The sequence below is a fragment of the Aplidium turbinatum genome, chromosome 11 (genome assembly GCF_918807975.1).
Source record: "Aplidium turbinatum chromosome 11, kaAplTurb1.1, whole genome shotgun sequence".
NCBI lineage: Eukaryota > Metazoa > Chordata > Ascidiacea > Aplousobranchia > Polyclinidae > Aplidium > Aplidium turbinatum.
The window spans coordinates 17,775,395-17,802,802 of NC_137482.1; the positions used below are offsets into that span (position 1 = coordinate 17,775,395).

The 27,408-nt window shown below is 36.2% G+C and overlaps 1 protein-coding gene across 1 annotated transcript; it reads left to right on the plus strand.

The window, feature by feature from the left end:
• The first annotated feature begins 1,162 nt into the window (after positions 1 to 1,162).
• On the plus strand, positions 1,163 to 24,915 carry LOC145780276 (uncharacterized). Its single transcript, XM_082591979.1, has 10 exons — positions 1,163 to 1,572; positions 4,149 to 4,371; positions 6,628 to 6,689; positions 13,881 to 13,999; positions 14,350 to 14,520; positions 14,887 to 15,065; positions 16,309 to 16,503; positions 18,898 to 19,097; positions 19,673 to 20,904; positions 21,784 to 24,915. Exons 1-10 carry the CDS (start codon positions 1,163 to 1,165, stop codon positions 23,334 to 23,336), a joined length of 4,344 nt encoding a protein of 1,447 aa, XP_082448105.1. The 3' UTR covers positions 23,337 to 24,915.
• Positions 24,916 to 27,408: the final 2,493 nt, after the last annotated feature.

Here is a 27,408-nt window from a genome sequence, read left to right on the forward strand (position 1 = left end):
CGTTCGTAATTGACTATAGAGTTAAATTTAAGATTATTTTGCTCTGAGAAACTACAAAAACAGAAAACGGATGTAGGCTACATAACACAAGTAAATCTTTCACAACCTGTTTTCACAAAAAACGACCAGATCGTTTTTCAATAAGACTGGACGTGTAATTGTCCATTCAGACTTGCTAGACAGCGATATAGCTTAACTTACGATCCAAGATTCTACTATTGCAAGCAAACGAGTCTCCGTAAGTGAAAACTGAGTGATTGAATAAGGTTTGGCAAAGAATTAAGATGCTTTAATTATGCTTTGGAGTTTAACAGTTTATAGCAGCTATATAGCTTATAGCTGCTTAGGTTTGAACAAGTCGCTGGCCTAATAAATTAGTATTTTGTTAGATGAATATGCTTGCTTAGTGAAGTGCTTTGTATAAAAATGTGTTTAATCCAGTCAGTAGCTAAGGAGATTCGACCCAAACGTACTTCCTTTGAAAATAAAAGCATATTTGTTTTATTGTCAAGTCGAAATGAAAAGGAACGCACTAGACTAGAATCTCATGACGTTGAGACGGCATTGCTCCATCGTCTTTCAAGAGTTTTATTAATTCTATCAGAGTTAAAACGTGTTCAAAATAGATATAGCCTACTTCGAAAATCTTTTGCAACAAAATTTTGCAAATATAGTTTATTCGCCATGAAGTTCGGCGATAAATCTTACAGCATAAATAGTAATACAAAAAGTTAGCAATCAAAACAAGTACATGCACCCTGAAAGTGCAGCGACAGAAATCTTGCCCTGGGTTTCCTCTTTGAGCAGTTTGCATCTGTAAGAAATTCAATAAAGTTCGAATCGATTTAAAAGCATTATAATTTATAGCAAGCAATACAACGTCAAAAAGTTTTGTTTTGCTTTATAACACGAAGGAAAGTACGCTAACTTTAACCAACTGCCTCCAATTAAGCTCGTGATTTTTTGTATCAACTTTTGTACAAGCAGGCTAATCGTGGTAAAGTTGTCATTCTAAATAGGTAAACAAAAATATAATGTGTAGGCTACTCACAATGGAATAATGCAGTTACTGAATGAGCTCTTTTTACAAAAAAAGTAGAAAACTTAGCTTGTGTAGGGTTTTAAGATTATTGGGTGCTAACTTATCATAAGTTGCATCACGATGGAAAATCTGACCCTGCTAAGTTCTTCTGCCCAAGATCTTGCCGCCGAAAGAAAAATTTTATCTACCTCTGACGATAGAAGTGATTGCAAAGCAGAAGAAAACCTGCAATGTAGTATCGAAGACTTTGACAATTTTGAAGGAGATAATGATACTTTTCCCGGAGAAGCTTTCATGGGACCAAAAACAACAAATTCCTTTGATGACCAATCTCCAACAAATGCAGTTTCCCTTTACAAGAAGGGATCGGACTCATCAACAACTTCACAGCCATCAGCTCCTCCGCCACCTCCGCCTCCACCACCCCCTTTACTCAATATCCCCCCGCCACCGCCTTTTCTTAAACAACCATTTGGAAAAGGAACACATGATTCACGCCAAGACGAAACATCGTCTACAAAATTGCGGAGGTATCACTTTACCTGTCGTTGTATTACTTTTGCCTACACATGGATATATATTGCTTTTCTTTATTTATCACCTGTTATTTAGTTTTGCATATGTATGGTTGTGCCAAAACAAAGTGAAGCAATTCAAACCTTCTCAGGCAAAAGTTGTCCCGTTCTTGCCTTTTACCACGAAAAGTAGCATTATATTACACTGGTCAACACAACTTTTCTTGCATGAAGTTTTTCAATGGATTTAGGGTAATTTGGGGGCGCTGAATCCAAATCTTGTGTTAGTTTTTGCTCATCACATCACGTTTTTGAGATATGAAAACTTTTTTTAAATTGATATTTTTACCGATTTAAGTTATAAAATTTATGTTGCGTTTAAGCACCCGTAGCTGAAATGGAATAATGTTTGCAATGGGACTTGGGAGGCAGCTGTTCCCTTAAGAATGCTTTTTCAAAACTATTTTTGTGATTGCACCTTTTTCGATCATTATTGACTGCAGTATACAAACACTAAATGAATGAAATATATTTGAAAAAGTACAATTTGAAGCATTGTGCTCATCACAGGTAAGGCACCACCGAAAAGCTGATTTTTTCTTAGTTATTTGTCTTTCTCACATAATTGAATTTGCAGATTTAAACTAAACATATGCAAGAAAAGGTAATGCTGTCACCTAAAAACCATTTGCATAGTGCTGTAAAAATCCAAAGCATATCTTGGTACAAACAAACGCAGTCACGTTAAGACATCAAAAATTTTCTTTTTTGTAGCTGATTTCTTATGAACTGCATCAGGGACATCTCTCATCAATCTCCAGCAGTAATCTGCCATCATGTTGCAGTTCCATCGACCTTGGTAACGTTCTTCCATCACTTTGATGTCGTGATGGAAACGCTTGCCCTGCTCCTCACTTACGTCACCAAGGTTCTCTGGAAACTAGCTCAGGTGGCTGTGCAAGTGGTGAACTTTAATGCTCATCCTACTCCCAAGTTCGTGCAGACTGATGAGAAGCTCCTGCACCATCTCTCTGTAATTGTCAGCTTTCTTATTCTTAAGGAAGTTATGAACCACATTAGCAAATGCATTCCAAGCCCGAGCCTCGATGGTGGCCATGCTAGTCACGAAGTGTTGGTGCTTGAGCAACGTTATAATCTGAAGCCCATCAAATATCCCTGCTTTTTTCTTCTCATAGCTTAGGCCAGGAAATTTTGAGCATATGTAGCCAAAACAGTCCCCAGAACGATCAAGTGCTTTGACAAACTGCTTCATTTGTCCAAGTTTGATGTGCAATGGTGGTAGAGTGATTTTTTCCCGATCAACCAGCGGGTTGTTTATGATGTTCTTGATCATAGGTTGTGATCTTGATGTTTCTGATCTCCAGGTGTCATCGTATTTCTTGGTGGCCATTCTTTTCTTACCCAATGTTCTTCGTTGGCTCTACTATCCCAATAGCATAAAAAGCAAGGATACTTTGTGTGACCTCCTTATTGTTGTCCCAATAAGAAATTCACCATTTTAAGATCCACGCAAATCAACCACTGGTGATTGCAGTATTTTAATCTTTCTAGCACAACCTTGATGTTTGCGTAGTTATCCTTCAGGGAGACAGAGTGTCCTATAGGTATGGATCCATACTTGTTCCCATTATAGAGCAAGACACATTTTAGGCTTCTTTTCGAGCTATCAATAAAAAGGCTCCAGTCACTTGAATGATATGCAGGTAAACCCATTGAAAGAAGAAGCCCTTCAACAAGGTGCAGTGAACAAGTTGACCGTGCGAGTGGAAGTACTTTCTTAATTTGGCCTCTCTGTCCCGATAAAATGAAACGCTTGTACCGGTTTTGAGAAGATGTTTCTCCTGTAGCCTGGAAGCCAGCAGTTCAGCAGATTGCTTTGGCAAATTTAAATCTCGGATAAAACTGTTTAATTCTGGCTGGCTATACAGAGAAACTCGATCAGCATCCCATGCCTCATGTGGTTTATTCTCTTCTTCTCCATAAGAACTGGATGAAGGCGTGGAAGAAGTCAACTCATCCTCATCAGAGTCTGGGAGATCGGTGAAACTTAGTACGGGTATTTCATCACTGTTGGGAACCGGTCGTATATAGCAGATGGTATGCTGGGGTATTGCAAGTGATGCTTGTTTTTCTTATGAAATCCCTTGACGTTTACAAGGCAAAAGAAGCAGTCATCTACGTGGTAACGATTTCTCGGCGGCCATGGCCGCGATGTGTGTGGTGTCAAACTCGTGCGTGAATGAGCAATTTTTACGTAATTCATCAATATACAACATGTAGATTGCAAAACAACGTGATGTGATGGAGGAAATCTGAGCTCAGATTCGGATTCAGCACCCCAAAATTATCCTTAATCAGTTCTCAAAGCCCATGCAACAACAAAAAAAATTTTTTTTGTTGACCAGTGTTATCATTATCATAACGTGTATAGTGTGTTTTTCTTTGTTATGTGTGCTTGCTGTTTTGACAATTACATTCACTCTGCTAGTTTGTTAATATATGGCGCTGTTAAAACAAAATAAATTGACTTGACTTGACTTATCATTGCTTTTTTATTTTCTGTACAACAGATTGAACTGGGAAAAAATACCGGATATTCAGATAATGAACGCTGACAACAACATATGGGCTGAAAGTCAAAGCCAAATAAAAGTGGATTTTCAAACTATCGACGATCTATTTACCGTTGAAAATCGCTCAAGCAAACGAAAATCTTTCAGAAACCTTTCAATAACGACAATCTCAAGTGAATTGGGTGAATCAGATTCCTCTGAAGAAAACAGTAAACGAAAGGTAACATACATATCTACAAAGTCTAACGTAATAATACCGTTAAAGTGTGTGAAAAACTTTGAAACTGAATGATAGAAAAAACTATTAAAATGGTTGTGTCAAGAGTTGTATCAGATAATTCCACAAACTTTTAAAGTCGGTTGATTGTTACCTGATATTTGGCTTCGTTTTTGCAAGTAGCCTGTAAAAGAAGTGATTGCGACCAAGCTAAAACAAAACACTTTTGTCTCATCGATATTTTGTTGAAACTGAAAATTACACTACCTACCAATAAGCTTGAATGCTTTGTTTAGTTAATGTTCAAACAAGTTTTTAAATCAAAATTGTTGGGAAAGTTCAACCAGAAGTCTTGAATGGAGGTTTTTAATGAGCGACTGTTAGATTTGGTCATTGCATCATAAGATCAACAACGATTTAAAACAGTTACCTTTTAAATCATTGAACTGAGGCAGTGATGCTTCGTTTTATCATTAGTAGACGCAGAAAAAACATAAATAGATCAAATAAAGTGGTTAGTCTGTTGCTTCGATGTGATATTTGGTAATATCAATCTCGAACATATTAATGTCGTATGCGCATATGTTCTGAGTATTAAACTTATCTCTGCAACCTATAATTTGGTACACAGCTTTGAACGTTTAACATTACTTTTGAGTTTGTTTACACCGTCTGCTGTTGAAAGACATCAACTTGGAGAAGCTGCATTCAGTAGCATATGCACACCATTAGTAGTGCGCATGCAATTTGCAAATAAAGTATCACTAAGAGACTTATTAGAAATATTGGCCATGAATGCCTATCCAAATATTCATATTAATATTATGATGCCAATTAGTTGCTGGTGTTTCAACTTAACAGTCAGTTTTTCGAAAAAAAGATGATTTTTCTGTTAACTTTTAAAGCACAATGAAGTGAAACAGCTTGTTCATGTAATTTCGCCAAATGTTTACCTGCCCGATCTAAGTCATGCCAATCATAGTCATAATCAAACTCAACTTTGATACAGAAGATTTAAGTTTAACTATTTGGTAATTTATCACTTCCTGATTGAAGTTATTGTGTTTATTTACGTATTGGGTTACGCACTTACGCTTGTATTCTTTATTTTCAAGAGTTTAGTCAGCTATCAGGGCGCTTTTTCACAGTGTGGTAATTTTACACTTACATGATTTCAGAGTGGTTAATGAATTACGCGCTTGGCGTCATGTAATTTACCTCAAATTACTGACAAAGTACGTCCAATTACTGTTCCATTTTCTCTGTTGAGTTAAAGTCATCAAACTCCAGTTTTTTTTCTTGGCATTCACTTTCCAACGACCAAGATGTTCGCCTTAAAGTTTTTTTGTACGCCACGTACTGGCTAAAATAGAAAGCTTTGTAGCATCTTTTGATGAAAAGTTTATTTTTAAAGTTTTGTTTTATAAATAACTGCAAACAAGTAAGTGGACAACTGGCGTTTTTAGCCTTGTATCTCAATTGCACGAACTGAAGAACTAACTGAAATGAATGCAATAAAAGAGCTAAACATAAATAAAACGCAAGAAAACGCTATTTTATTGACCTTTTCATGAATAGCGCCGTCTATTTGAAAAGGTAAATTGCTTACTGGTTACTGCTGTTTGTTTTGATCATTTATGTACTTATTAACGTATAACATTTATTAACATATTATATTATCAACATATTATGTGCAACACTCGTATAAACAGTAGGGTGCAATGTGAGGATTGGCTGGCTTTTCTGAAAATCTGTATTTACATTGGTATGGTGGTTAAGTATTTGCGTTAATGGTTTCTACTGAATGGATCAAGTTTATGGCTAAAAGTGTGAAACCTTACAAAAAGCAACTTGCAAGGTCATTTTCTCATTTCGTGCTCTCAAGCAAAAGAACTTTTGGTTGATATTTTTCAAATTAAAAGCACGGCAACTGTAAGAGCACTTTTAATGCTTGAGTTCACCTTGAAATATCAGCATTACATGGTAGAAGTGGTGATATGTATAATATTTTTCTCATTCTTTCTGAGTATTTAGTTTACTCGATAAGTTTTGCTTTCCACTGCAAGTCTTACTCACAAACTGGCTGACGAGTGATAAATATAACATTGGGTGAAAATATTGTGGACAATTGTTTGTTATTATAAAGAAACTTGCATGTTGGTGAACTTCTAATACCTTTCAGGTAATTTTAAATGCCCTCCTCTTTGGCTTAAGGTCTTGTGGTACCGTACTGAACTAATCGGCTTGTTCATTTTACAGATCAGTTTGCTGGATTCCAAACGAAGCTTAAACATTCATATCTTTTTACGTCAGTTTAAAAGGTAAGTACGTCCAAGCTACTTTTTTAAAACTTATGGCAAACGACTTGTTCAAAAATTGTGCAGCACTGGATATCATAGATATATTGCACTGAGCATTTTGGTTATATTTCCTATTTGCTGTCCTTTTCTGCTTTTGTTTTAAATATACGACATTGTTTAGTCGAGTGGTCTTTTGACTGTCTCATGTAGTGGGACCATGAGGTCGGGGCAATCTTTGAAATTATATTTTGCCTGCCAATCAAGCAAACGATTTCACAGTCTTTTGGTATTTGTTTCATTTTAAATTACCTTAAATTAGCTGTTGCATTGTGTAATTTTTAAACGCACTTAGTAATAAACGACTTTTTGTGATCTTCTAAATTCTAAAACAAGCAGTTGAGTCATGCTTGAAAAGTTGACTTCCATTCATCACTTTCAAGACAATCAGAAGAAACAACATTTGATGTGGTTTACCAATCATCGTAAAATTGAAAAGTGTGTAAATTTGAAATGTATTGTCATAGAATGCCAAACTGGTTGCAAATTAAAATCAACACCTCATTTTGTAATTATCTTACCTCCTCAAACAAGTAAAAATTAGATTGCTTTAAGCCATGAGTCAAAACAAATAAAACAGGAGATTAAAATGTGGTTTGTATCGAAAATTCATATACAAAAAAAGTTTATTGATGTTTTCCGTCTTGTCTGATCTTGCCAACACGGAAAGGAAAGAATGTTTTTATAATATTATCAAATGTGTAGTATAATCATGTATGAAGAATAGATCAAAGCATAAACTGAATTGCTATGATATTTTTGTTGACTTTGGAGAGATATAGGACACTCCTACTTGCACGCACATTGGATTCATGGCAGCCTTCCCCACCAACTGAAGTACAATAGGCAAGGTCCACGTAGCGGTCATCGCCTCCACTCGACTTGTAATCCTACATCAAAGTTGTTTTTTTTTTCTGAACAAAATTGAAGTACCACAACGTTAGATAAACATTTATTAACCTTTCTTTCTACATAATTTATACAGGATTGTACCAGTTGTATATTGTAATGACGAATTGCATTTTGAAGTGATGTGGCCTATATACAATACATTATTGATATGAGATGTTATTTTTACCTCCTTGACTTGCCAGCCAGATGTTTTGAGTCTGTTCACGATAAAAATAAAATGCGTGAGAAAGTTTTGTGGATATTGAAGCATAAATTTCATTTGTTCAAACAATATGAAAGTAGAGTGACCAGATGTCTTGTATTTATAAGGATAGTCTTGGTCCGGGGTCCAGAGTGCCTGTGGACCTGCGCAACTCTTGTTAACCCAACTCTTGATCTTTCATCTTGATCTTTCATCTTACGTCACCGCATGTAGCCCACGGAAAAGGTTTCAGACCGAGCTGTTTAAGTTAACGTTTTTAAAAAGGTTATCAACTGTCACATATTTATGCGTAGTTTCCTCAGAGGTAGCTTGTAGCGATTTGCCGTTTGGACTTTTCTAATTGAAGTTCAAAGCCAGATTATGTCAACACAATCTGTAAAAATGAACCACTAGTTTTTTAAAGCAATTTCAGTATGACAAAAGAGGTGGAAGACCTCTTCAACAACGTATAGGTCATTCAATTTCACTTCTTTTTCATTAATGCAAAAATATTTTCAGTTTTTACATTAATATGACGTTTGATTGTATTTAATAGTCGTTAGACATGGTCATTTGTTAGCTTTGGCTACCTGAACAAAGTAATTTCTCAATTCATTCGAAGTTTTGGGAGAGCGATTCTTGGATAGTTGAGTGCCCTTGTGCTTGTTAGGGTTATGAAGAATGTCAGCAATTTTGAGAGTTTTTGTTCCACTTGGTTAAGTTTAATGATTAATACAAGACTTCGTTTTTATGATGTTTTACGTACAAAGCATGTGTGCGATGCAAAGTCCTGTTCTGTTAGCAGTGTGATGAATTATAGCATTGTTAGTGGCAGATAAAAAGAACTTTCTCGTCCAAGATTGTTAAATATTCTTTTTGACAGCGTCATCATATCTCATGAACGGTCATTGCATGTTTACTTAGCGCCACTTATTATAGTATTTACAACGGACGGGTTGTCAAAATACTATTCAGCAAACACAAAACACTGACGCTGCTATGGTGATGTGTTACATTAATCTTGATGGACCAAATTTTGTTTATTTTTGTTCATCTGACGTTGAAAAAACGTTGAATAAACACACACTTTTCATTTTCTAAGATTACTTGCGTGTCTAAATTACGTAATGTGGTGCCATAAAGCGTTTTATTTCAGTTCTTTCAGGCAAAATTCCTTTTAGGCAAAATTCAAATAGATTCTTGGGAGATTTTAGTTTCTCGAAGTTCTAACCAACGTTTGCTACTTTGTTCACTTTAGAAAGTGTGATGTTTACTTTATATGTATGTCTACATTTGATTTACAGTTTACTTTGTCGTAAAAGTGCAAAGCGCTACGAATCAAATGCTGTCTGAAAACCAAAATGGTCCAATTTGTGACTTCAATCGTAACAACACAGCTTCACTTAAAACTCATCTCGCACAAAAGACACGTTGATACACCTTTGGATGCAAGTCAAATTTTACTGCAATGAAAGGCTTTGTAAACATAGTAAGACAAATCGTTAAATTGATTGTCGGTTGTCGGCTTGGTATATTTACAATGAAAACAAAAATAAAGTTAATGTTTGGCGCAAATCATAAATGAATTTAGAAAGCTGTAAATCATAGCTAACTACGTTCAATTCTAAATAATATAACAAAACTACACAACGGTGTACGCAGGTGAGACGAAAGTTGAACCCTTCTTCCACATAACTTTATCAACACTTAACGTATCACATCGAATCTTGTTGAATTTGCCAAGTTTCTTCACTTCAAAGAACCTGCTATCAGTCTCCTTTCTACAAGCATATATTATATATATTCTAATACGAGGGTTCTCTACCTGGGTAAATTCGCTTTCGGGGAGTGAGTTTTATCTATCAAGGGGCTAAGTCTACAAGACCCAAAGATAAATTGCATGATAAATGCTCAAATTATCATCTAAAATTGTGAGAAGTAAACTTATCTTTAATCACAATCGATAAGGACTAGATGTAAACGAAGGCAATAAGTTGAAAAATCACTGTTCTGACAGCAGGGTCTATGGCATGCAACGTAGCTTTAATGTGTAAACTTACCTGTTCTCCAAGTTGATAAATAAACAGAATGATCAATAAACACTTCATACAAGTTTTTAATTTTTTAACATCTTTTTCCTGTTTGAATATAATTGGTGAAAACTGATAACTTTAAATTTTTAGAAAACTTGCGTTGTTTGGAACGCCAACGATTATACCATCACAAATTTCAAAATTCAGAACTGCGCTTTTTTAGTTTCAACAAACTACAAATTTGTTTGAAAACTTGAAGCATCAAGTCGGCTGATCGTATTTGCCACTTTTGCGTCGTTGCAATGTCTTTAAGAGTTAGACAAAAGTTTTGTTAACTGAAAGCTAACTTCAAATTGCTAAAACGATGCGTAATTTGATCAATGTAAAAATTATATTAATACAACATCATCAAAACGAGTCGAGTGCACCTGTTGTTGTGATTTTTACATTTTGGCGTTTTAAAAAGAAATGTGTCACTTTTCTTTGTGGTTTCTTCATGATGAGTAGTTCCAAAGTAAAACGCTTCATGATTTGTCTCTATTATAACTGTGAGCAACTGTCATGCGTATCAAGATGAAAACATTGCCATCATTTTGCCAACTAAGATCAGGCTTTCGTAGTATGCTATTTTGTTGACAATACTGTTTCACTTCATACGTCTAGCGAAGTTGGAGTAATGTCAAAATTAAACTTTACAAGCAAGTTTACCACGTGGAAACTAACCAAATTATCCAAAGTTTTTTATTTCTTTTACAAAAGTATCCTTTACTGTAGAAATGAACAAATTAAACGCAGTATCATAAAATTTTCAATTTCTCCAAAATAACTCGATGGCGAAAAGCTTTTTATTTCAATAGCCGCTCCCCCTCTCTTTGTATGCTTTCACTTCATTTAAGATTGGCAACATGTAATCTAATTTGTGAGTAGAACAAAGCAAACAACTACGATGATTTTCTTTGAGAAATCCAATCTTTCTCGGCAGCTATTACAACCTATTCAAAAACTACGCTAACCAAACAAAATTTGTAAAGTAAACCGCTGACCATTGGCAAAAGAGCACCATCATGCTCACATTCCCCTTTCATTTAAAACGTTCCATAATCTAACTTTGTATCAATATCAAGCAACGTTGAAGAGATGTAGTATCAGCCGAGCAGCGTAGTAAAGTGTAAGGGTGACTCATCTATTAGTGGCTAAGCGTGCCGAAAGACGGCATGGAAGCTTTAATTCTATACGAATGCTCGCTTGTTATTTTTGGAATTACAAAAGTTTAATTGTGCTATGGCGAATTGCTATGCTCATAGTCAGAAACACATTGAAATCACCCACTCATGGTTTGAAAGATTGACAGGTCTTCTTGAAACAACAAACTCACAAAAAGCAACAGTTTCTCTTACTGGATGTCTTAGTGGAATTGAGTGACTTGGAAAATGCACCAACAAGAAACTGCATAAGGACTCGAGAAACACAGTATTTTCTTTGAAGTTCCTGTAAAAAATATATGTTACCAGAGGAGTACCCAAGGGTCACCAAACTCTTTTTCATAAATATTGGTGGGTTGGATACACATTTTGTTAAATGCAATACAGTTCAGCAGATAACGTGTGACAAACCGAATACTTGAAACACATTATTTTACACGTTTTGTTTTTGCAATCATGTCAAAAATCTTTGATGAAAACTTTCGTGTAGTAACCCTTTCGTTACACACTCCAGTCTGGTCTGGCCCGGGTCTGTAGTTTGGTGACCATTTTCTTCAGCCTACTAAAGAATAAGTTCAAGTATTTTTTTTCTTTTTAAGCCGTCCTTCAGTTTGCCTCGACAGGTCGTTTGCCTTCCCCTCTCACACCATGCATGTTGGCGTTGGTTTATTTTTATATCATATTAGGGATGAAATTTTACTACTTTTGCTTTTGTTACACTGAGTGCATAGATTTTATACAACTCACTTATTCATGAAATGACGACCATTTTGCTTTCACTTCTTGGTTAGCAACAAAATTGTAAAAGCAAATTAAGTGATGCCAGGATATTAAAACCTTCAAAGTGATCGTTATTGTTTGCTCAATATGACTTGTTTATCATCCTCCATTTGCAAACGTTTCTTATTCCTTACTTGTTTGTCAATCAACTTTATTGAATAAAGTATTAAGAAAGGTAAGATTCCTACCTCCAATGGGTACGAGTTCAGTCGGTTGGAACCTCATGCTGTAAATTTAAACAAGAGTTAGGTTATCTGAACCGAATTTTATTTGGGGGCAAACGCTATTTTTACTAAGAAACTTAATTTGAAACAAACGACGTTTTGAGTCAAAGTGAATCAAAATTTGATAAATTGTTGAAATAGTTTTGATTGGAACAGCCCAATTTAGATCAACAAGCTTACTTTAAATTGTTTGATTTGTCGAAGTAACAATATTGGCAAAGAATAGAAGTAACCATGAAGCCGAATAACGGCTGATTGAAATTCAATGCTTCTTGTGTGCTTGATGGCTGCGCCCTTCCCAATTATGAAGAATGTCTTACAACTATGAAATTTGAACATCAAAGTTTTTAACGCTGTAAATACTTGCACGCGCGGTCGTTTATGAACTTTTTCAATAGGATTTTTTCGTTTTATTGTTTTTCTCCTATTAAAACCTTCGCTTTGGTTTACTCCTCAAACACAACTAATGTTAATAAGGGTTTGGTTGTTGCTTTTCTCGACAGTTCAAAATTATTCTTGCAAATTCTACTTTCTAATGTAAATGTAACGTAGTTAAGACGTTGTTTCACTACAAACTATAGTGGATGATTCTCCAAGCTGGCACCTTGTTTCATCAGAGGTTTTTTAAATCGTTGTTGGATTTGTTTGTCGTTAAATGTTAAGTTGTATTTGCCAGCAATTATAAATCAGTCTCGTAACTATTTGACGTCACATGGAGAGAGGTAATTAAAACCAGATTTTGATGCTTTTATTGTAACATTGTTTCAACGTAACTACATATGTACGCCTAACCATCTAGCAGACCGCAGTGTTTTATTTGTCAAATCGCTTACCTGCTATTAAAGAGAAGAGAAACATATTGGATGCAATTGTTCAAAGTTCAGAATAAGAATTGTTATAGAACTTTCTGTAAAGTTATTTTCTCAAACTTTATCAATGATCTATACCAGAGTTTTTCAAAATGTGTGCCATGGTACAGTGGCGTACCATGGCACGAGCAGATGCACTTTTTCATTGCAAAAGAAAGAAAGGATTCTGTGGATATACTGTGCATTGATTAAAATAAAGGTAGTCTGAGCAAATGTGAAAACCATCGACCAATGTTTAGCCTGAGATGCAAGTTCACAGCGCAGCAGTCTGTTTTGCTTGATGGGCGAATGACATAAAATACAAGAAAATGTGACCCTCAATTTATAAATTTAACTTGAGAAGCTGTCTTTACACATCTGTATGTATCTTATCAAGTGATCATTCAAATATAAATATTATATGCTTCTTATTAATATTCTTCGTCGTTTGAGCTGCTGGGACTGAGGGTGTATCATTTTACCACTCCACTCCCGGGCGCAACTTTTGAAAAGGTACCATAAAAAAATCCCCTCTGAGCAACAAAGGAAAACGAATATTGTAGGTCAGTTTAGTCATTCGTTCGCCATCGGCTGGCTTGGCGACAAATTAGTTTGTTGAAAAAATCGTTATTTTTGTTTTTTTGTAGTGATTTTCTCGTCGACTCATGATTGCTGTAACATATTAAGTTAGTTAAACCTGTTAGCTATTTTTCATTATATTAGAGGGTGACTTCTAACGTTACGAGAAAAGGCTAATCTTCAATCGTTCACTAAAAGTCTTATGAATGGCCGCATGCTGAGATACTGCAACTGGCTTGCTCGTCACGTCTGCTGTAAAATTTGACGCGTTAAGTTAGATGGGCATCACTTTGTTTTCTTCACAAGGTATGAAATATATTCAGTCTTAGAACAAAAAATAAGTATTCTTTCCAGCAATATTATCAGAAGTTAAATGTATCTTTTTTGTCCTTACAGATCAATTGATGTATTGGCTGAATCCATCCGAGTGTGTGAGATGTCCTTTATGAATTATGACAGACTGTTGTCGCTTCGTAAACTTCTTCCAAATAAAGATGAAATAAAGACTCTGCGAGGTATGTAGGCTAACCTGCTGCTTGCCTGGTAGGCTATATCTAAAAATTAATTTTAAAAAGTAAGAAAAAACCGTTTTAAAACATCTTTGTGGAAGAAGTCGAAAAGAAACAAAGATTAATTTCTGTAATCGTTTCTGTATCTGATAGTATTTATTTTGAACGCAAGGCTTAAAAGTTCTCAAACTTTTTATGAGATTAGAAATGTCACTATAAATATTTTTTTTCGATTCTTGCTTGTACTTAGGCTACATAGTTTATCTTGGTTGCCGTGTTAAAGTAATGAAGCCTATCGTCTTTTCTTAGAGATAATATAGTAAGTAGGCTATTACATTTACTTTTACATTTTTTAGAATTCAAGGGCCCTCCATCTAATCTTGACAGTGCGGACTACTTTCTTCTTTGTGTTATCTCCATTCCACATTATGGAATTCGCATTGATCTTATGCTTCTGCGAGAGGAGTTTGATCATGCTCTGGGACAAATTGATCAGTCTTTGTCAGTGTTGAAGCAAGCAATGCAAGGTGATTATATTCAATTTGTTGTAATTTATTTGCATCATGCAAAGCTGTCGTTATCGAAAACAAGAAAATAATACACAAACTGTAAATGCACAAAGATTACAAAGAACTACTTTTGATGTTGTCAGTTTAAGAGCTCAGTGAACGGAAAAATTAATATACAATGATGGTTACTACATTTGAAAGACAGTATTCTTAACGATAATAGCCTAACAATCGAATGACATCAGGTCTGATAAAAAAATATAGCCTATCAACATCTTTGATTATTTTTTTATAGCGTTGAAAGTACTGTATATTCAGACACAGAATCTAACAGTTCTTATCACATAAATAGTATGATTAAAAAAGTGTTTGGTATTTTTCCAGAAATCCGAGGGTGTTACGCTCTTCCTTCAATCTTGCACCTTGTTTTGCAAGCGGGGAACTACCTAAACAGAGGAGCTTCATTCGGAAACGCTTCTGGCTTTCGGCTTGCCTCGTTGAAAGCTTTAGCTGATACAAAAGCAAACAAGCCAGGCATCACATTGATGCATTATGTTGCCATGGTAAACTGCAATACGTTTGAAACAAAGATTTTATCACATGCTTCCGTAGTTGTAGAAATTAAACTTAATCGACGTAGGTAAAAAAATCTGCAATTGAAACGGCGAAGCATCCTTTCATGTACGGTGGTTCTTAAAAAGTATGTGTCTACCGGTGAGACATCTCACCAAAATCATCTCGTTTGGAAACTTTGCACAATTTATGTGAAAGTATTTGCTTGTGCGTTCAGTTGTAAGGACACAGGTTGTTGATATCTTGTAAAGCCCAATGTAGTCTGCATTTACATCTTGTTCATTTTGTTTAATTTATTTCTCGCTTATGTTTCATAGCCATTTTCAGTTAGTTTCAGTTTCTGCTAACTGTCAGATTCAATCAATCGCTTCCAGTCAATGCCTCCAATCGGACGTGTACAAGGCCTCCATATAAAGAAGGTCATGAATCTGACCTTCACTGTATTAGCCAACGGTTGTAAACTACAGCGATTTTTAGCTGATTTGCCGTAGTTATATTTCCAAATGACGTCTTCTGTACAGTAGGCTATCAATCATTAAATAAGCAAACGATTATAAATATCAAAAGCAGTATGTTAAGTTAATCAAATGAAAAATAATGTAATGTAGGCTGAGTGTTGCCATCCCTAAAATTGTTGCCAATGTAATTGCTAAGTGAGTCGTCGAGCAATATATTTTAGTGGTTATTGAGATGTTTGTGAGTTTCTAAAGCAGATTTTATTGCTGAACAATTCGTTAACGTGACCTTGTCACTGTAATCTTTTGTGGTTTAGGTTTTTATCTTAGGGTTGTCGTAAACTTTGTTAACACCCTCACAGTTAAAATAGTTGTTTAACTTTTAACGGTTTTTCTAAATGTTTACAACAGGAAGTTCTTATCTATGACAACTTCATTTCTGGTTGCTATCGGTCAAGCTTTAAAATCATAACAAAACTAAGCAAACAAACTGTTATAATTAATATCTGAGCTGCGAGACTTCTTGCTGAGTGACTCTTGTGGCAAGCTTGTTTGCATTGGTGCCTTATCACGTGATTAGTGAATCGAAGTGGTCATTGTGACGGTAAACTGACGTTAAAATAACTGACTACGTTCGCTTGACTTTGTCATTTCTACGACGTTTAAAGACGTTCAATCAATGTAAAAATGACCGGTTTTGCTATCTGGGCATATAGACCTACGTTTTATTTAGGCTACGTTATTTTTACGCTGTTACGATTGCGTTGTCTTACAACAGGAATTGAAGAAAAATGATCCAAAAATGATGAACTGGACAAAAGAAGTTTCCTCTGTTGACAGCGCGGCAAGGATCTCTGAGGAGGAAATCAAAGAGCAGATTAAAACTTTTCAAAAAAGAATTAAAACTGTGAAACGAAAAGTGGAAGAAGATGGTGACGACGAATTACGACAAAATGCTGAAAAGTTTTTGAAGGTAGGTTGCGTGGCTGCAAGCAGGGATGGAGGAACCATTTTAAAAGTAGGTGGGCCCAGAGGCGCAGCAGTCAAAGTCAATCAAACTTTTGGGGGGCTTCGCCCCCCAGACCCCCTTAGTATTGCTGCATTCCAAATATTTTATATCATTTATACATTGACTTTTCATGATTGCCTTTTGTACCAACAAGCGAAAGTTTCCATTTTTGGGCCCAATTTGGCCAAAACATTTACAAAATTGTTAAATTGCTTTATAGTGATAATTGATAAAGCTTTGGTAGAGAGTTTGCTTTGTTGAACCATAGAGAAATAAAACATAGTAACCTTAGTGGGTTTAACATACTTTATTACACACAGATAATATAACATAATGAAAATAAACTCAAACGTTTTCGATACGTTCGTGTGTCCTCATTAGGAAGCAACACATACATTGGTATGTCAACCAGACATTTGTTGACAAGGGCCGTGGAGCACTTAAACCCAAACCTAACAACTAAAAGTGCAATTAAAGAGCACATCGCCTCTTGTGAAACATGCACTGGCAATGTCTCAATCGGCCGATTTAAAATCATCTCTCGAGGCAGATCTGATTTTCAGACTAAGATCATGGAAGCCTTAAGGATCAAACGTAACAATCCATCTCTCAAACCGGCAGTTATTTGCCTATGGCTCATCGTTCCTTTTGTGTGTGTTCTAATTGTTTGTCCAATGCCTGTAGTCTACACCTCATGTGATATGTTTCCCACCGCTTGATTTACTCGTAATCATTCTCGTATCATTTGTTCAGTTTGTGCCTTTCAGTCCAGAGTGTCGTTACAGTAACAATGCAAAGTCAAATTTATCTTTCGATTTTTCATTCTATGTATATTGCAGATTTAATTCCTGATGAGGACACACGTACGTGTCGAAAACGTTTGAGTTTATTTTAATTATATTATATTTTTTGTGTGTAATAAAGTATGTTAAATCCGCTAAGGTTACTATGTTTTATTTCTCTATGCTTTATAGTGCTGTACAAAATATGGCGATGAACACACAAATAAAAAAGAAACAATACACACACAGTTATAATACCACCTGGGATAAAAAATCTGCAGCATTATACGGTAGGCTGTGCGCATATGTAACAGCCACAGCATCAATATACAAATATAATACTGGCATCAACAATGCACAGCTAATTAGGCTACCACAAAGTTTCAATACCAGGAGTACTGGTACTGGTATATACACATATTTAACAGTTAGCAACGTTATCCAGGAGTAACAGCCTTATGTGCATACACAACAGCTGCACCACCAATATACAAATATAATAGGCCTACTGGTATCAATCAACAACAAGGTTCCTTCAACTGTTATTAGGCTATAGCCTATAGGTGACTGCTACTGTATTACACTTGAAATTTTTTCTTAAAAAAGTTAATAATACGATCATTGAAAGCAACAGATTCTTGGCAAATTGAGGTGAGATCAACCTGATCGATCAAGTTTTTGTGAATATGTTCAACTGTTCATCCTATGGTTCAAGTGCTCTTGGGTTAATCTGCTTTTTATGTAATTTTTCACCAGTCTGTGGCACGAAAAAGACCTTTTTGCAGTAGCAATAAACATAGGGATTTTCAGGTAAAAATGTATCAGTTTTGATAGATTTATGTAAATGTTTTATCTATTTTAACAGCTTGAGTTCGCTTTCGAGAGAATTAACATCAATATCCCCATCTAGCCTGGTTTAAGTGCCTTCTTTTAGAGACAAAGTTGCTGCATCCTCTACCCTTGCTGCAGCTAAAATTACTTTCTCTATATCACAAAAAACTGCAGGTTATCTTAATCAAATCTTTCGCTACCTTTTCAAAAATATTTGGCTTTCAAAAGTGGGTGGGCCAAGCCCACCCAGAAAATAAAGTAGGTGGGCCCAGGCCCACGAGGCCCACGTGTTTTCTCCATCCCTGGCTGCAAGCATCTTTTGGCAAGTTGGCTATTTTTAGAATTTTACTAGTAGCCTTCTCCAGACAGCACAACTCTTCTTTTTTTCATTGATTCAACGTCTGCAGACGTTAAGTGAAGGTAAAAATGACAGGTTTTGCTGTTTGGGTCATTTTTTCTTACCTCACAGTTTATCGAATGACAGTTCCTCGAAAATGATTTTTGTTTCAAAATTTACCCAAACGAGGTTTATTCAAGATGGACTGCCTGCTATGGGAAAGGAAGTAATTTTACGTGATTTATCTTTTAAACTTAACAAATTGACATTTACGTCTGTTATGTTTTGTCGGTAGTTAAGTTTTTACAACTTGAGATTTGAAAATTGAAACCGCAAGCAAAACTTCTAATAAGAATAAAGGATCAGTGAAATGGCGGAATACGTTCCATTGTCTTGTTGTATTTTTAGAAAGCAAAAGCAAGTTTAGATGCAACATGTGCAGAAGAAGAACGACTCGTGACAGCAACTAGCCAACTAGCTACTTACCTGTGCGAGAATCCTCATCGATTTGCGCTGAGCAACTGTTTTCAAATTGTTGCTGAATTTCGAACTAAATTTATTAAGGCAACTTTGGAAAATGAAAAGAGGGAAGAAGCTGAGAGAAAACGGTAGGATGTCGTATCTCAGTTGTGCATCACTTAAACAAAGTCACTTTTTAGTCTTTCAATGAAAGTTTAATTCGTTTAAACGATAAGAAAAAAATATGAAAGCTCTATAGTTATCTTATTAGCCACATTTTGATGACTTGTTTGTGATTGATTGGTGCGTGTTGCACTGCAGTTCGGAGGAAAAAGCCAGTGCGTTCATACAAAAAATACATTTTGTATTATCAAGTAGTAGCCTATTTGGTTATGATGCCTGGTAAACTGATAAATTTTAAGTTGTCACAGCACATGACTGGGGAACTGTTTTCCGAAAGCTAGTGCGATTCGCTGTTATCACAGCGAAATTGCAGCACCAGACTACAATAAGACGTTAATATAATAAAGTGATTAATTTTAGTTGAAATTATCCTTCATTTTACCCAGTAGAACAAACCCTGGGAAATCAAGAGCGCACCTTCTAGAAATCCCTGATTTATTCCTTTTCTGATGAGAAAACTGCTGATTGGTGGCAAAGACAAAACTATGTTTAATCTACACTGTGTTCAATCTTAATAAATTTACAATATTTCTTTCTGCAGAGAGAGCAAAAACAGAATGCAAGATCAAAACAACAACAACAACAACAATTACAAACTGAGCAGCATGAACAAAAGTAATAAGAATAATACGTCAGTTGATGGACACGCAACGGTTGAGGATGAACGTTTGTCATGGTTGAAGAAAAATAATTTGCTCCGACGAAGTTTCTCTGTAGCGACACCGCACCGACGTTATAACACCCTTTATCATCAATCTGCCGATAATGTGGATGCATCTGATATCAAAACATTGTCTAACGGTCGCTCGAGATCGTATAATCGCGATCTGAAGAACCTTCAAGAGATATCAATAATTGTATCGTCACCACCGGAAGAATCAATGCATTACAAGGAAATTGAGTTGTCTAACAAAAATTATGCCACTGCCAATAAAAGCCCAAAAGTTGCATGGGAAGGTACAGAAGAACTTGCAAAATCTGACGCCCCATTTGAAAACAAAAGTCCTGAGATTCTCGATGTCAACGCTAGATTGAACGATGGGAAGATTCTATCTGAAGCACGAAAACTGTCGATTGACGATCATCAAGCTAAAATAAAGGAAAGGATTTCAAGAAATGGGCTGAGTGACGAAACTGAGTCAAACCAGCGTTCTTATACTGAACAAAAGGATTCTCCACGAATGACTCTGGAAGTACCAACTACGCGATCACGTGCAAGGACCTCAGAAGAAGAAAAATTTAAAAAGTCAGAAAACTTACTTCCGGTAGATTCAAACGCCAAAAATTGTAGTAACGACGATCTGGAAAGATCTATGCATCGTTTCGTGCAAAGAGAACGCGATCGAATGTTTGAACGAACACAACTGCGTAGATCGTATATATGCTTGCCTAAAGACGAAGATGAACTTGTGTCACGTGACAGTGATGGAAGCGATTCTGATAGCTCAAAATCGGATAAGAGCAATAAAATTGTCGGCACCATACCGGCCTACATGCGACGGAAACAGTTTCAACGACGATTTTCTCCACTTGCGTCACAATCGGACACCGTTCTTTCAACGTCTCACCATGAAAACATGGACATGTTTTCAGAAGATGCATCGCGCGCCTTGGAAGAAAAATCTGAAACAGACGATGTGATAGACAGTCGTCATGATGACATCAGAGAAAGAATACGTCGATACAAAGAGTCGACGTCATCAAGCGAAAACAATTCATCTTTGGACCGCCGAAAAAGTAGCAGTTCTCTGACGGATCTATCGCGGCGCAGAAGTGAGTTTTTTGGTTAAAAATTGAAATTTGACTTTGTTGCAAAATTTGCTTCTTATGAAATTACAGTATAGCGTCCATTGCAGGCTATTTTCAGTGTAGCCTACTTTTACGAAGCAACTTTTTATAAAAAATTATAAAGTGTAAAAGTTTTATGAGGCCTAACATATATACTGTGACAAATGGTTTGTAGATTCTTGCATATCGCTTTTGCACGTATCAGTTTTTGAATTTTTATTGTACATTAACACATGTTCAGAGATGTACGTATACGCCGCAAATTCTACGCCGCATACTTGCGGCGTAGACTTTTTGTATACGCTAACGCTTGCGGACACATTTTTTTTGGATAGTTTGCGCTTGAGGCGACACCTTAAAGTTTTCGCGGTTTTTTAGCGCATAGCGTCAACGCATAATTTTTAATGTATTTTTTTTGCTACAACACGCCAATACCTTCCAGCGCTGCAGTTAAAAGAATGTTTTCAATGGGCAAAGACATATTGGAACCAAAACACAGCAAAATGTCAGATGAACACTTTCAGATGCTTGTGTTTCTTCGTGGAAATTCAAAATAAAACTTGTTTGTTTCGAGTGGTTTATACCGTGTGAATGTTTGGCACCCAGCAAACAAAATGAGTTTACGCTAGTGTATGCGCTGACGCCGCCAACTTTTTTTTACAAGTTACGTTGACGCATACGGCGTATGGTTTTTCGAACGTTTGCGTTTACGCTGACGGCGTCAATATTTTTTGTATGCGCGTACATCACTGCATATGTTTAATACACTATATGTGTGAGTCACTTCAATATTTATAGGCTACTTATTTTAAACAAATACATTTTCACCACTTTACACAGTACTTTCCAACTTTAACTTTTCAGGTTCATCAGAACACAGCAACATTCCTAGCCAACGTGATTCATCTTTAGATTCCATGCAACCAGCAATTACCTCACCAAGCTCGCGTGTTCAACGAAAGGCAGAAAAAGACTCAAATAAACCAACGAAGTTTGCAAGTACTTCTTCTTCGCAACTATCAACAATGGACGAGTGTCAAGAACATGCTGAGAGTAATAACACTTCTTCAAGTGACGTGGCAAACGAGCCTGAAATTAAGGAATCAAATGCAAAATCTGTCACAGAAATAAAATCAAACGAGCCTGAATGTGTCACCATAGAGTCGAAAGAATCACAAAAAAGAAGTGATGGTGAAACTCAAGCTCAGACTTCTAAACTTGTTCGTCGCAACAGCAGCCTGTTGAGATGTCGTACACCAGCTAGCCGGCCGAAGGTTATGCGTCAATCCATTCATTTTCCTATTACTGAAAACATATCTAATCCTTCAGAGACTTCATCCGAAAAACAAAATAACTCAAATTCAGAGAAACCTAATCGCGCTTTCAGCAGTAACTCAACTAAGTCATTGTCACGTGTGCCTGAAAAGTCCATTTCAACTCATGATGTTTCAAAAACCCCCACAAAGAAAAAAACTGCACCCAGCGTATCTGGAGTAAAAACACTAATTTCCAAACTAATTCAGTCAAAGAAGAAGCCAGGAAAAGCTCTAATTGACGACAAAAAGAATGTTAATGCAAGCTCTAAAAAGAAAATGACAGCAAAAACTTTGCAGGTGAAAGAAGTCACATCTCTTCGCAGCGACAAATCTATTGCTGCTACGTCCAAAGCAAAAGATGTCAGTACCTCACCTAGAAAATCTGGTTTGGATAAAAAACTAACAGGTCGTCCATCTTCAACCACAAGCGTAAATACCTCTAAAGTGACAGCCCCTTCTCCAAGGAAACCCCAACAAATCAGACAAAGCAATGTTTCACCCTGTCGTCCCGCCTCACGATCATCTGGTATTATATCACCTGCAAGCAAGTCCGTAGTTACTGCTTCTGCAGTAAGTCTAAATAAAGCTGCACGTTTACAACAAAAAAAATTACAAAAACAGGATTCAGCAAAGCCGACAACTGCAAAATCGAGTTATTCGCAATCGTTGATGAAAACTCCCAGGTCTTCTACCTTGCCAAGAACTGCTACATCAACGAAGTTTGCATCTAGTCCAAAACTCGAGACATTGACAAAGAAAAAATTTACTGAGCCTGATCATTCTGAAGCGTCTGCTTCGAAAGTAAAACCAGTAATAACTGCGAGTAAACCTTTGCAAAAACCTAAAACACTACCTTCTGGCAAAAGCGTTATTACTAGAGGAATTTCTGCAACTTCTTCATCAACTAAAATAGAAACGTCTAAAAAATTAGAAGAAATAAAGGAAACTAACTTGAATGACGAAAATGATGAAAAAGAAATGAAAACAGGCAAAGATCATGCAAACTCTAACACTTCTGTACAAATGAACCGTGCTGCTAGGTTAAGACTGTCAAAAAAACTAAGTAACAAAAACATTGCAACTAAATCAATGCTTATCTGAAGTTTTGTGCTGAAGTTTTGAACTGGGCCAAATTTTTATTCTGATCTACTCAAAATATAAAGTTTTATCTTGTGCAGGGCTATAGGATCATAATGTTTCCAATGGTTGGTTGGTTTTCAATCTTTATCCTCGTATTGGACAAAGCCTTGATAGGTTATTCCTGATAGTTTCGCATATTTGTAGATGCTTTTGACGCACGGCCGGTTACCGAGTTTGGCAGAGTGAAGTGTTTACGGATGTTAAAATGTTGTTGCCGGGGAATTATTCCATCTACTGGTGCCGATGAATGGAGAGCAGTCCTTGCTCAAGCGCACACCCCGAGAGCCGAACCAGCGCCGCTTGATCTTGAATCGAGGGCTTATAATCACTAAGGTAACATTGAAAATATAATTTGAGTTTATTTTTGATAAACTATGAATTTGAGTATTGTGTTTTGTTGTGCAACTCAAAATAGTCAATATATCGCTCTTAGGAAATAAACACTTTTTTTTTCTATTCGTGGACAGTAAACGAAAACATTGCGAATGATTCTGAGCATTCATTATGTGGAACAGATTAATTTTCCCTGACCTTTCTTATAAAAAAAAATTACAGGGCTCGTTTTGACATTTTACAAGTATTTTGTGTTTTCATTGCAGTTTTCAAATAATAACAACCTCGCGGTTGAACTGTAGCCTACTTTAGGTCACTGTGTTCTTTCATTTTAAACCTGTCAATGTTTTGCTATAAGCCGTCATCTCATCAGAACACAAACTTCCAGTTAAGGACTTCAGTTTCGTAGCTGCATCACGTTATATTTTGCTATCTTCAAATTTCGTGATGTAGGCCTATTAAACATTTTTTTTTCATAAAAAAATTTATTTAGTGTCGATTTTTTTTTTGAATGCGTATCCAGTAGGCTACTAACCAGCAAACGTTGTCGTTTTTACAAAATTTCAAGTGTAAAACAAGACAACTTCTGTTGGCCAGGTAGCGATAGGTTTCACATGGTAGTTTGGTTTTGCTCAGTTGATCACGTCAGCTAGCCTACTTGTTTTAACAACTTTAAAATGTTATTTGCGAATAGTATTTGTTAACAATAAATGATTGTAAGCTACTAAACTGACTTATTATCAATTTAGTTGAGTGCACAACTCCTGAAGCTTTCAACTTTGTAGGGTGAACGTAGGCCTAGGCCTACTTAGACTTTGTAAAAATGCACCAACGACAACTATGGTCATATTGATGACAGTGAAGCTGTAAACATAATTCTGATTCTTTCGGTCGACGTTGCCTGTTTTTTTCTCGTGATTTCTAATGAGCATATCTAAAAAGCTTGAATTAATGGGTCACAAACACAACAGTCAAAACTAATGATTTTCTAGTTTACGATATCGGTATCAACTATCAGAGAAGCTTGAAAGACCATGATCGCCAACGTCTGTAGCAGATCGGGCACATGAGCAAGAGGCTGTTTCATTGACTTAGGATTGCCATTTGAAAGAACACTTTTTATATATGTCTTGTCTGAGTTGTTAAATTTTTATTTTAACACCGTTCACCCACCATTGGCAGAAAAACTTGATGTGAAGTAAGCATCCAAACCTATTTTATTCATTGTGATTTTTTAACCTAATAAAACAACATCAAATTCGTGTAGCCTTAACTTTGCAACAGCTTCTAAGACAGAGGCACCATTGCCCCCATCCAAAGAAAATTTGAGGGCTGAAGGGCATCCGCTCCCTTTTCCCCTCACTTCCGCGCCCCTGAGTAGCTCTCTAGATAAGATAGGTTATAGGCCTATCATCATGACCTCGAGAGAATTTCCATTAGCCTAGCTCCTTGAGAGGTCACCAAGTTCTTGTTGACATAGGCTACAGTGACGTGCGGTGAGGTTCCTAGATGGTGAAGCACTAATTTTTTCAAGTCACTCTTACAATAAAATTTTTTAACAACAAAAATGGTATTATATTAATCAAAAAAATTAGCAGCATGCTTTCACATTTATTAAAAATAAAATCCATGCGCCTATCCTTTTGGACTAAAACATTTGTGACTTTGTTGTATAGACCCAGGGATATCTAGAACAACGGGATTGCTGACTCTGTTTTGAAGTGGACAATAGGAGGGTTACTGCATCAGACTATGTTGCAGTGCATTTAAGGAAGAATAAATGTTCCTCAACATGCATTTAGTGACTGGCTGGTTTAACGCTTGCTTTTCAAGATCATGATTGAATGGCACTGGTTCAAGTCTCACACCAGATAAAACAAAATTAATAAAGCAGTAGGCTATACAACATTAAATTCAGCATTTAAACATCAGAGAAATGAATGTTAAGTACGGTATTCACAATTTAGATGAATATTCCTACAATTTATTACATCGATAGGAGTTAAACACATTGCTACAAATGCAAAAGTGCATAAATATAAAAGAATATTAATTTAAACAGCAAATAGATAAACAGCGTTGAATTGAAACACAAAATGGGGTAATTTTCATTTAGTTTATTTAGCACTTTTGGAGTTCAGTTTGCGAATAGTACGAGACATTTTTGCTGGTGGTTCAATTTCCACACGATTCAACCGTGTCAGTTCATTTTTCGCAAAGCAATTAAATGAAACTCTTAAAATTAAATCGAAATTGTTATGGCCTGAAGTACATGTTTGCGAAAATAAAACATTGTAAGACTCTGAGTCCTTCGCAAATTTGGCAGCAGCTGCAACAAATGAACCTCGCTGATTGCTGGTAGCAAGCAGCTTTTTCCGAATGAGCTCATCTGCTATTACTGCGGCATACAGCTGGTTCGCAAAGCTACAGAGAGTAAAACAGTATTCTGTTGGTACCGATAATCCGCCACGATTTGCCATCGCAAGTAGTTCATTTGGATTACTTTTTAAGCATTCGTCGGTTATGGATGGATCAGTGTTTTCTTGAACTAACATATTTTTGCACGGGGTGCATTTCCTTGTCCGTGATACACTTCTAGCAATGTATCCACTCACGTAGTATGTGATGGAAGAATCTGTTTCGGAAATTTCGTCTATGGTTGCAGTTTTAAAAAATTCCAAAAGCCAATTGTCTTCCGTAATTTCAACATAGTCCTCATGTAACGGTGTATTTTCACTTTGAAGAGCAAGGTTAGATTTCTTGAAAATGGACTCTTTTTCGATTAGGCTTAAAGTGCCTCTGACAGGAAAATAAATTTGCTAAATTTACCTATGATACCAAAGAGATGACACTAACAAACTTTCCTGACCAGCAAATCGTAAAAAATATCAACAGGCTACTAAGTTACACGCTTGCAAACTTTCGTTCACTTTCGGCGAATCTGGCACTCATTCAATTGCAAAAATAAAAACGGCAACCTAGCTGTGACGTCACCGTGGGTGGGAAGGACACATTCTTTCTCTGTGGTGAGTTGATAAGGTATGGTACGACTGCTCCAAAACGTCAATGTGTGGGGCTCTATTGGTCTAAAGCAGGGGTTCTTAACCTGTGGGTAATTACCCACTAGTGGGGAATTTGAGGATTTCAAGTGGGTAATTTGAAGTTGGGTTTGTTGTTCTATGTGTACTCCAGTGGTTCTTAAACGGTGGGAAATTTCCCACCAGTGGGAAATTACTGAATATCCATGCAGTGGGAAATTCTTTCTGGTCTGGAAGTGGGAAATTGTTTTAAGTTTTACTCGAATATCCAAGGAAGTAAATCTGATTAGTTAGTCACAAAAGTAATATTTTTTAACAAACACCGAGTCCTAGTGCATTGTTTTACAATTCATCTGGAATCAGATTTGCGTTGTGCAATCTCAAAAATAGAGCCTGACATTGACTCGATCGTCGCTGAAAAGCAAGAACAAAAATCGCATTGACATTAATGGACAATCTTTAATGTTATTTTTCTCATTGAACTTGTTCTTTTTGTTAAATACCATTGTGCTTTGGGATATGTCACACAGGTTACTAGGATTCATTTTGATTTTTCAGTCAGTTTTAAAAGTATGTGGGGAATATAGGTTTATTAAGTAGCGGAAGTGGGTAATGAAAGAAAAAAGGTTAAGAACCCCTGGTCTAAAGCATGTGCAAAATGA